At 41.3% G+C, this 11,835-nt stretch overlaps 1 protein-coding gene across 1 annotated transcript in view; it reads right to left on the bottom strand.

Annotated features, from left to right (window-relative positions):
• Positions 1-335: 335 nt before the first annotated feature.
• Positions 336-11,835, bottom strand: part of LOC137332378 (organic cation/carnitine transporter 2-like) — a 75,677-nt gene continuing 64,177 nt past the window's right edge. The window contains exons 9-10 of the mRNA XM_067996156.1: positions 9,126-9,261; positions 336-6,271 (exon numbers count right to left, since the gene is read on the bottom strand). Coding sequence (XP_067852257.1) covers positions 6,172-6,271; positions 9,126-9,261 — 236 coding nt within the window. The 3' untranslated portion in view covers positions 336-6,171. The remainder of the gene's footprint in view (positions 6,272-9,125; positions 9,262-11,835) is intronic.

Here is an 11,835-nt window from a genome sequence, read left to right as displayed (position 1 = left end):
ACCCTACCAATTTTTGTATCATCAGCGAACTTACTGATCATACCTTTTACATTCATATCCAAGTCATTAATGGACTTCATATCCAAGTCATTAATGGGTCCTGTTGGTAACATCACTCTGTCTGAACACTTTGATTGCCTTGACAACGGGCAGTTGGAAAGATTATCTGTAATCACCAGGTATTGTTCTCTGACTATAAATGCGGTAACCTTCCATGGAATCCTGATGAAGGAGAAAGCCTCTGAAAGCTTGTGATTTTCAAATAAAACAGTTGGACTACAACCTGGTGTTGTAAGATTCCTTACAATCATTTAAAACAGTCAGGAGAGACTTCATTTATTGGTAAACAATATTTATTTGAATTAAAGAGGATTTCAATTTCTATTCACACAGGAGATATATTCACTCATGAGGAAATCACTTGGAGCAAACTCTATTATGGTCACAAGAGCCCAATAATTTTGCCTCAAAACTGTAACATTTTTATGCAGAATGAAAAAATGTACAAACATAGAAAAGCTATTCACCCGAAGCACCCATCTATGCCTACTTTTGGACCCACTTGTGAATTCTGTGACAATAATTCCATGTGGTCTTCTATTAGTATCATCTCAATTGTTAGTGAGACCAGATTAATAAAAGAAATGAGATACTGAATAAAATCAAGGAGTTTCACTGAATTCTATAAATCGCTCGCATCTCACTCCTGTAATTTAGATTAACAACCATAGCCCTCGATTACAGCCTTATTACTTACACTCATCAATCCATAATTGTAGATTTAATAATCTTGCTTCCTATCGAGGAAAATAAATTCTCATCCTGAGATCAACAAGCAAAAGAATAATTTAAGAAAAAGAATAAAATAAATAAAGTGCAGTATAACTGAACTGAACATCATCAAGGATTGCATTCGCAATCTAACAATGACTGCAGGCACATGTCCAAATCTTGTTCAGGAGTATGATTTATGTTCAAAGAAAAGCATCGTAAATACTAGTTTATAATTTGTGCTATGTCTAAGATAATCCCGAAACTTCCACCAAAATATTTATCGTTCTTTTTTTTATAAGGTTATGGTCAAAATTATCATGCATCTAACCACCAAAATTCTCACCTTTACGTCATTATCCACCAATACAACCTTTCCTGTTCTTTCGCATCTCAACCAGAATATTTTTATTGACTATTACTCCATTTCTCCAATATTGTGCTCTTTAAAGGACAACTATTTCTCCAAACTTCAGTCCTGACCCCCACTGCTGATTTTAAATCTCTTCTCCCTGTATCATCATTTAAAAAAAGCAGGAAAGCAAGGCATTTAAAAGTAACAGCAGCAGAAGAGCCCATCATTTAAAATGTGCGGAGCAGAGCTGCAGTAACACAAACACTGGAAAAAAAATCTAAAAAAGTGACATCATAGGCAGCGCAAAGGAGGAGTGGCGGAGTCCGAGGAATTTAAACTAAGTGTTTAATTTAAACTTTATCAAATTTTAACAACTTTTAATAAATTGTTGAATAAGTAAATAAATAATCAGTGTAACTAATTACTAGTTAATTTGAAATCAAGCTACGAAATATAACTGAGACCTCAAGAGATTCTAATAGTTCTCGCAATAAATTACTGTTAACAATAAACAAATAAATAAATAAAGGTTAGAAATGGCAGCACAGGCAGTGTGTCAGGACAGCAATATGTGGGACTTTGTGGACAGAGAGATTATCCCAGATGACAACACCTGTAGGAAATGTCTCTGTCTTGAGACATTCCGGCTCAGAGTCATTGAGCTGGAGTACGAGTTGGAAACACTCCGACACATAAGGAAGGGGAGGAATATCCGGATAGTTTTCTCCAGGGTACAGTCACACCTCAGAAAGTCCAGGTGCAGGAAGGGGAGAATGTGACTGTCAGTCTGCAGAGTAGGGGGAAAAGAGGAGGCAGAGAAGGAGGTCCCGCAGATACTGGTCCTATCCAACAGGTACGATGTACTTGCTACTTGTGAGGATAAGGGTGAAGGCTGCAGGGAGGGTGCCCAGAATGCTAACCATGACACCATGGAGCAGGAGGCAGATCAAGGTGGGGAGGAGCAGAATAGAAAGGTTGTCGTCATAGGGAATTCAATAATTAGGGGGATAGATAACATCCTCTGCAGTTGCAATTAAGAGTCCAGGAGGACGTGTGCCAGGGTAAAGGATATCTCGGAGTAACAGGACAGGAACTTGGAAAGGGAGGGGGAATATCCAGTGGTTTTGGTCCATGTTGGGACCAATGACATGGGGAAGAACAGGGAGGAAGTCCTGCCTCAGGAGCTAGGAGCTAAATTAAAAAGCAGGACCTCGAGGGTAATAATCTTGGGATTATAAGTGAGCCACGTGCATATTGGCATAGGGACAAAACAGATCAGGAAAGCAAATACGTGGCTGAAAGATTGGTGTGGGAAAGAGGGGCTGTATTACATGGGACACTGGTACAAGTACTGGGACAGGAGGAACTGTACCACGGGCTGCACCTGAACTGGAATGGGACCAAAGTCCTAGCTGAAAGGATAAATAAGGTTGTAGAAAGTACTTTAAACCAATAAAGAATGGGGAGGGCTGAGGAAGAAATACAAATAAAAGTGAAAATAGCCGAAAGGTGAGAAAAAGGGACAAGAGCAAAGTCCAGATCATAAATAGTGTTAAAGGTGATATAAATAGTTCAGGTTCAGAAAAAAATATAGGAAATAATAACAAAATAACTGATAAAAATACAACAGGAGTGAGGAAAAACAAGAAATCCGGTAAGTTAAAAAGTGTGAGAGAAACAGCTTCAGGGCATAAAGGTCTGTTGGCTAAATAGGAGTTCTATACACAAATTCAAGTAGCATAAAGAATAAAACAAGTGAATTAGAAGCGTAAATCCAGCTTAAAGGGTACAATGTAGTGGCTATCATGGAGTCCTGATTACAAGCTGGGCATGACTGGGAGATAAATATTCCAGGTTATAAGGTTATAAGGTCAGGGGAACTGGAAAAGGAAGACGAGCAGCAATATTGATAAAGGACATTATTACAGCATTAGAAGAGGGGGTATCAGTAAGGGTGAGCAGGCTGTAGAAACGCTCTGGGTAGAATTGAGGAATAGAAAAAGATACAAGACTTTGGTACAAGTTGTCTACAGACTTACTGATAGCAGTGATAAAGTAGCGGGATGCATAAGTACGGAGATCAGAGAAGCTTGTTGCAAAAGCAGAAAGGTTATAATGGGAGACTTTAATTTTCACATAGACTGGGAGAAGCAGAACAGCTCAAGTCCCAAAGGCGGTGAATGTCTTGAATGTATTCGAGGCAGTTTTCTGGAACAATATGTTCTTGAATCAACAAGAGAACAGGCCATACTAGATTTAGTGGTGAGTAATGAGCCAGAGTTAGTTGACGATCTAACAGTAAGGGAACATCTAGCTAACAGTGATCATAACATGACTGAATTCAATATTAGGTTTGAGAGGGAGACGGGTGAGTCATGAATCAAGGTTTTAAATTTAGGTAAGGTTGTCTTTGAAGGGATGAGGCAGAATTGACCACAATAGACTGGGCAGCACTGTTAATGGGTAAAAATACAGATGAACAGTGGGAGGTGTTCAAAGAAGTATTTGGTTCAATACAAGTCCTGTACATACCCCTAAAGGGTAAGAGCTCTCGGTGTATAATTAGACAACCCTGGTCAACAAAAGAAGTGAGAGATAATACAAAACTAAAGGAGATGGCTTATACAAATGCAAAGAACAGTGGAGATCCCACAGAATGGGACAGATATAAAGAATAGCAAAGGGATACAAAGAAAATAGTTGGAGCTGCAAAAGTGAATATGAGAAAAAAACTTGTGAGGGATGTTAAGGACAACATTAAAGGTTTTTACAAGTATATTACGAGATGGAGGTTGGCTAAGTGTAATGTGGGTCCCTTAAAGTCAGACCCAGGTGATATCGTAATTGAAAATCAAGAAATGACAGACTTGCTAAATACTTACTTGATTCAATCTTCACTAGAGGAAGAGGATAAAGTACCAGAGATACGAGGAAAACTAAAACTAAATCAAGGGGAGGAACTTGTTGGAATTAAAATAAGTAAAAAAAATGGTAATGGAGAAAATAATAAGACTAAAGATAGATAAAACTCCAGGACTTGATGGTTTCCAGCCCAAGGTATTAAAAGAAGTAGATGAGGGAATTGTAGATGCTGTAGTTATGATCTTCCAGAATTGTTCTATTGGATTGGAAAATTGCCAATTTCACGCCATTATTTATGAAGAGTAGGAGATAAACTAGAAAATTATAGGCCTATTAATCTAACGTCTGTTGTGGGGAAGTTACTTGGATCTGTTATTAGGGACAGAGTGACTGAGCACTTGGACAAATATGAACTGGTCAGACAGCCAGCATGAATTTGTAAGGGCATGTCATATCTAAATAATCTAGTTCAATTTTTTGAGGCGGTAACTAAAGTGATAAATAAGGGAGTGTCTATGGATGTTGCTAATATGGACTTCCAGAAGACATTCGATAAAGTTCTACCCAAGAGACTGTTAACAAAAATGAGAGTGCATGGAATTGGAGGTAACCTATTGACATGGGTAGAGAATTGAATAGGAGATAGGAGACAGAGATAATGGGTATGCACTCCAATTGGCAGTACGTGACTAATGGTGCCCCCCAGGGATTAGTACTTGGGTCTCAACTTTTCACTATATTTATAAATAACTTAGACAAAGGAATAGAGAGTCGTAGATCCATGTTAGCTGATACACTTAGTTAAGTGGCAGAGTAAATAGTGTAGATGGGAGCAGAAAGTTGCAAAGGGACATTGATAGATTAAGCAAGTGGACAAAACTGTGGCAGATGGAGTTCAATGTGGGGAAGTGTGAGGTCATCCACTTTGGACCTAAGTAAGATAGATCAGAGTATTTCCTAAATGGTGAGAAGCTAGGAACTGTGGAGGAGCAGAGATATTTAGGGGTCCATCCAGAGATCACTATAAGCTAGTGGACAGTACAAAAAAAAATTAAAAGGCTAATGGAATGTTGTCCTGTATCTCAGGGGGGCTCGAATACAAAGGAGTAGATGTTATGTAAAAGTTATATAAAGTTCTGGTTAGACCCCATCTGGAGTACTGTGTTCAATTCTGGGTCTCGCACCTCAGGAAGGATATATATGGCCTTGAAGTTGGTGCAGCACAGATTCACCAGAACGATACCGGGGCTAAAAGGGTTAAATTATGAGGACAGTTTGTGTAGACTAGGCTTGTATTCCCTCGAGTATAGAATATTAAGGGGTAATCTAATTGAGGTATTTAAGATGATTAAAGGATTTGATAGGGTAGATAGAGAGAAACTATTTCCTTTGGTGGGGGCATAACCTTAACAAAGGGGCATAACCTTAAAATTAGAGCTAGGTAGTTCAGAAGTGATGTCAGAAAGCACGTCTTCACACAAAGGATATTGGAAATCTGGAACTCTCTCCCCCAAAAAGTTGTTGAAGCTAGGTCAATTGAAAATTTCAAATCTGAGATTGATAGATTTTTGTTAGGCAAGGGTATTAAGGGTTATGGAATCAAGGCGGGTAAATGGAGTTAAGATACTGATCAGCCATGATCTAATTGAATGGCGTAACAGGCTTGAGAGGCTGAATGACCGACTCCTGTTCCTATATTCCTAACCTGATAATCTATTTCCAATTTTATACCAGCTGTGGGAGTTCGGACTGAAACTAGAGGAATGGAGCAGGAGTAACAGTTCACAGCAATAGCTAACAGCGTTAACATAAAGGATTTCACTGGTCTGGTGCTGCATTTTGGTTCATTGCACGGGTCTGGTGCTGCTTTAGCAAAATTGCTCTGCCAGCAGGAAATTGTCCTTGAATAAACTGACAATGAGATATAAATTAGTAAGGTAAGTTCCAAACTGTTTGTCAAAGACCTTGTAAAAAATACAGAGAGTTTGTTTTCTAAAACCTTGTATGAAGCATCAAATAGTGCTGAACGCTGATGATCTGAGCATTTGACAATGGTCCCTGAGTACCTTGATTGCATTGCTAAGAATATTTTAACAGGAGATACTGTTAGCCTGTGACGTAAACTGGAAAGTAATGATGAGTGTCCATTTCTCCATTGCTGCAGATCTATGGCCAGAACTGGGTCAAATTTCCTCCCTTTTAATTGCCACTAAATTGTTTTCTCCAGTTGTTCCATTTTCATTAAAATGGTAGCGTTTGCTGTGAGTACTTCTACATTTGAACCTGCAATTGAATAAAAAAAATCACTGTCATAAAGAATGAACGTAAATGAAACTTTTCCGTCATGTTTCACTGGGTAGATACAGTCGCTTATTTCATACCAGATTAGTTTTACTTCAGTAATTCAAAAAGATTTAGTGTCAGGCAGTATGACAACAGAGTGTGCTCCTGTACCAATGCATAACTGTGCCACAGATTATTAGGATGTGGGTCGCCCGCACACAGGAGTTCCATGAACTCTCCCACACGGTCCTGGGGAGATTCCAAGGAAATACCAGACAGATCACCATGGGGAAAACCTTTAAAAAATCATATGCTGAGGCAGCCCAGTCCAGTTTAACATCCTCTCTCTCCAGCACTGCAATATTCTCCTTAATCAATACTGCCATCTCTCCTCCTTTCTTCCCCTCCCTATCTTTCCTGAACATCTCGTATCCAGGAATATTTAGTATCCAATCCTGCCCTTTTTTGAGCCAGGTCTCCGTTATTGCCACAACATCATATTCCCATGTGGCTGATTGCGCCTGCAGCTCTCCAACCTTGTTTACCACAATGAAGCAGTCCGAGCCCGCATGCAGCAAGACCTGGACAACATCCAGGCTTGGGCTCATAAGTGGCAAGTAACATTCGCGCCAGATAAGTGCCAGGCAATGACCATCTCCAACAAGAGAGAGTCTAACCACCTCCCCTTGACATTCAACGGCATTACCATCGCCGAATCCCCCACCATCAACATCCTGGGGATCACCATTGACCAGAAACTTAACTGGACCAGCCATATAAATACTGTGGCTACGAGAGCAGGTCAGAGGCTGGGTATTCTGCGGCGAGTGACTCACCTCCTGACTCCCCAAAGCCTTTCCACCATCTACAAGGCACAAGTCGGAGTGTGATGGAATACTCTCCACTTGCCTGGATGAGTGCAGCTCCAACAACACTCAAGAAGCTCGACACCATCCAAGATAAAGCAGCCCGCTTGATTGGCACCCCATCCACCACCCTAAACATTCACTCCCTTCACCACCGGCGCACTGTGGCTGCAGTGTGCACCATCCACAGGATGCACTGCAGCAACTCGCCAAGGCTTCTTCGACAGCACCTCCCAAACCCGCGACCTCTACCACCTAGAAGGACAAGAGCAGCAGGCGCATGGGAACAACACCACCTGCATGTTCCCCTCCAAGTCACACACCATCCCGACTTGGAAATATATCGCCGTTCCTTCATTGTCGCTGGGTCAAAATCCTGGAACTCCCTTCCTAACAGCACTGTGGGAGAACCGTCACCACACGGACTGCAGCGGTTCAAGAAGGCGGCTCACCACCACCTTCTCGAGGGCAATTAGGGATGGGCAATAAATGCTGGCCTCGCCACATCCCGTGAATGAATTAAAAAAAACGTTTTCTGCATTGTGTAGTTGCAGTACTGAAAACAGATGTTAGCAAATGCCCAAGAAGCTTAATTTTTACTGATTCTATTCAGTAATGAGGATCTTGGCACATTCAGTATTTCAGCAATATTTTCATGGTTTTTTACACTAGTAAAAATCAAACACAACAACAGCAACATTTATATAGTGCCTTTAACGTAGAGAAAGTTCCAAGGTGCTTTGGTTCAATAGTGCTGCCAAAAAATAATAACAAAACATGATGGGATGGCAGGGAAGATGGTAATGCAAGCTTTGCACCTGTGGGATCTTTCAATCAAGCTCAGGCTGGTAGGAAAAATCAATCTCAACTCAGTGGGCAGGGGCACAAGCACAAACTATCCATATTCAACACTAAATGGGCAGGTCGAGTGGAAAATGGAAACATCAAGTGTTAGGCTTATTTTCCTTCTTAGGACTGTGAATGTGTTTAGGAAGTAGTAGTGAGGGATCTCCAGATAGCATCTAGTTCCTCCTATAATGGATAATGCCCATTGTTCTGCAGGTAAATCCACTGTCAGTTGTGCTATTGAGACCTATAGATCGGGAGACCCTTGGTTCACTGCCAGATCTGTGCTGAATTAGGGACGTGAAACAGTGGTGGAGGTGTTGCCATTAGCCTCAGTGGTCCCAGGCTGGGGTGGGGGGGGGGAGGCAAGGGTTCGTGGTCCTGATTGCTACCCAGTGATCTCTTTTGGAAATGTAGATGTGGATGTCGAATGAGAACCAACAGCTAAATACTCCATCATCACTCACTGTCCTGGCTCACACTTGAAAAAAGACCATTTAACTCTGAAACTAGGGTTGGCATTTGGTAAAATCATACTCTATCAGGAGTTACAAAGAGGTTGGTCTCATAGAAGCTCATCTCTTGTATGAGATGCATCTCCTGCCCTCTTGATCCTCTCCTCACTCTACTCCCACCCACTGCCTTTGCTAGCCTCAATGCTCATCGACATTGTAATAGCTCACTCTGTTCACACACAGTCCCTCTTTCCTTCAAAACCAGCATCATCACAAAAAACTCAGCTCTGTCCCCCTCAGCCTCGATTCAATTTCTGACCTACTTTTCTTGTCCAAGTTCTTTGAATGTGTCGTCCTCTCCCAGTAATTGTCGTTACATTTCCACAATTCCCTATTTGATTACTTTCAGTACGTTTTCTGCCCTGCCCACAGCACCGAGATCGCCCTGGTCAAAGGCACTGCTTCTGTGACTGCGATCATGGGGCATTATCCTCCCTCTATTTAGAACACATCTCTTTGACCAGGCTTTTGATCACCTCTCCTAATACTCCCATAAAGGATGGATGCTTGCTCTTTTGTCTCTGCTATGAAGCACCTTGGGACATTTTCTACATTAAAGCATTATATAGTTGCTTATGGCAGAAAATTGAGAAAAAAGACTGAATCATAAAGGCTGTACACACTTACCACTTGATTTTCTGCATCTGGTCAATGGTGTCTGGGAGAGGAATATTGACCGTTTCAGGCAGAAACAAGACCAGAATTGCTGCCAACACTGTCAAACCCCCCATCAGAATAAAAGGCAGAAACTCATGATGAACACCTGTGAAAATATAGACAAGGCATTACAAACACTCTTTAATGTATTTTCAATGTAGTTACGTTTCAATAATGTGGGGATTTTTTTCATTTTCATTTTGAAGTTAGTTTTCTCCTGCCTGTTTTTGACCCTTTGCCAGACACCATTTCCCAGTGAAGAGGTAGGCAACTTGTTCCCTAATCGGCAACTGAAGATTGCACAAAATTGGACTGGAATAACTTTGATTTTTCCTCACAATTTCCAGGCAAGCAACATGGCAATACCTGATAGGCCTGGATAGATTAGAAAATTATTGCAAGGGTGATTACAACACCAAACCTGTGTCCTGTCATTCTGTGATGCAGTGCATTAAGATTCCAACATGCTTGTTTCAGATATTTTATGAGTTTACTACAGTATGTCCTGCACACTGGGCAAATGCAACCATTGCCTAGTTCTTGATTTCATTCTTGCAACAAAGTGAAAGTATGGATACAGAATCCACCACTACCGATTTTAACACATTGCCAAGTACAGATTGACAACAAAGTGCCACTACACTTTCCATCTCCAAAAATGGTCTCAGCATCTCACCTTATTACACACTCTTGAATGTTCAGTTTCCTATATATCGTACAAATGATCTCAATCATTTTACAGGTCTCTGTCTTGTAGTACGCAGCAGGTTGGGGGTTATCCTATGCACAATATAAACCATCGCAATTCCTCAATGTGTCAAAGCTATGTAACACATTATAGGGGTGATTCCGTGATCCAACAATCCAAGTAAGGGAGTGCATCTCAGGAAATCGTGGGGGCGCCAGATTGTGGAATCACCCCATATATACAGCAGAAGTGTCTCTACATGGTAAACACTTCCAATATGAACCAATTACCTGAGAGTTCCTTCCTTCTTCAGGGTATTAAAAGTAGGTGAGGAAATGGTAGATGCTTTAGTCATGACCTTCCTAAACTTGCTTGATGATGAATTGTTCCTTTGGATTGAAAAAATTGCCAACATCACCCCATTATTTAAGAAGGGTTTGACAGAAAAACCAGGAAATCATAAGCCGATTAGTCCAACATCTGTTGTGGGGAAGTTACTAGAATCCTAATTGAATGGCAGAACAGGCTTGAATAGGGTGGTGGTATTTGAGTGACAAATGAAGAGGTTGCTGCATAGCCTGCACCTGATAATATTTCACACTGGAATGTCTGCAGACGTCTGGATAAAATTAAATTCTAAATTAATCTCTGGTCTTTCAACATCTTTATTTTCGTTGCAAAGGAAAAGGTCATCCATAATCAGTGCAACAAAGGGAGCGGAGGATTGGCAACAAACAAGCCCTTCAGTAGACCCGAGGAAGATGCTCTACAGCTCCTGGACAGGCACATTGGGGATGGCGGTGAGAGATGGAGAAGTTGGAAGAGAGCTGCCATGTTCAGGTTTATAATGAGATCGCTGACCTGCAGTACGGTGAGTGGTTTCAGTCTTCAGACATTCTGATTAATTGAAAGGACTCCTATCATTGCTAGGTCACTTCTTCTCAATCACAACATTAATGAAGATGTCAATAAAAAAATTTCACCCAGGTTTCTGCATACGTTTATTGTGATAATGCTTTCATTCAAATGCCATGAGACCATAAGACCATAAGAGATAGGAGCAGGAGTAGGCTATTCAGCCCCTCGAGCCTGCTCTGCCATTTAATAAGATCATGGCTTATATGATTTTTACCTCAACTCCACTTTCCCGCCCTTTCCCCATATCCTTTGACTCCCTTGCTGATCAAAAATTTGTCTAGCTCAGCCTTGAATGTATTCAATGACTCAGCCTCCACAGCTTTTTGGGGGAAAGAATTCCAAAGATTCACGACCTTCTGGGAGAAGAAATTCCTCCTCATTTCCGTCTTAAACAGGCGACCCCTTATTCTGAGACTATGCCCCCTAGTTTTAGATTCCCCCAAGAGGGGTAACATCCTCTCAGCATCTACCCTATTGAGTCCCCTCAGAAACTTGAATGTTTCAATAAGATCTCCTCTCATTCTTCTAAACTCCAATGAGTATAGACTCAACCTGTTCAATCTTTCCTCATAAGACAACCCTTCCATACCCGGAATCAACCCAGTGAACCTTCACTGAACTGCCTCCAATGCAAGTATGTCCTTCCTTAAATAAGGGCACCAGAACTGTGCGCAGCACTCCAGGTGTGGTCTCACCAGCACCCTGTACAGTTGTAGCATGACTTCCCTGCTTTTATACTCCAGCTCCCTAGAAAGAAAGGCCAATATTCCGTTTGCCTTCCGGATTACCTGCTGCACCTGTATGTTGACTTTTTGTGTTTCATGTACGAGGACACCCAGATCCCTCTGTACTGCAGCATTTTGTAGTATTTCTCCATTCAAATAATATTTTGCTTTTTTATTTTTCCTCCCAAAGTGGATGACTTCACATTTTCCCACATTATATTCCATCTGCCAAATTTTTGCCCAATCGCTTAACCTGTCAATATTCCTTTGCAGACACTTTGGGCTCGATTTTCGCACCCCCGAGTGGGTGCGTTCGTGGCGGGGGGGCTGCGAAAATCGGGGATTCCCG

The sequence above is a fragment of the Heptranchias perlo genome, chromosome 14 (genome assembly GCF_035084215.1).
Source record: "Heptranchias perlo isolate sHepPer1 chromosome 14, sHepPer1.hap1, whole genome shotgun sequence".
Lineage (NCBI taxonomy): Eukaryota > Metazoa > Chordata > Chondrichthyes > Hexanchiformes > Hexanchidae > Heptranchias > Heptranchias perlo.
This window is presented reverse-complemented; position numbering and strand designations above follow the sequence as displayed.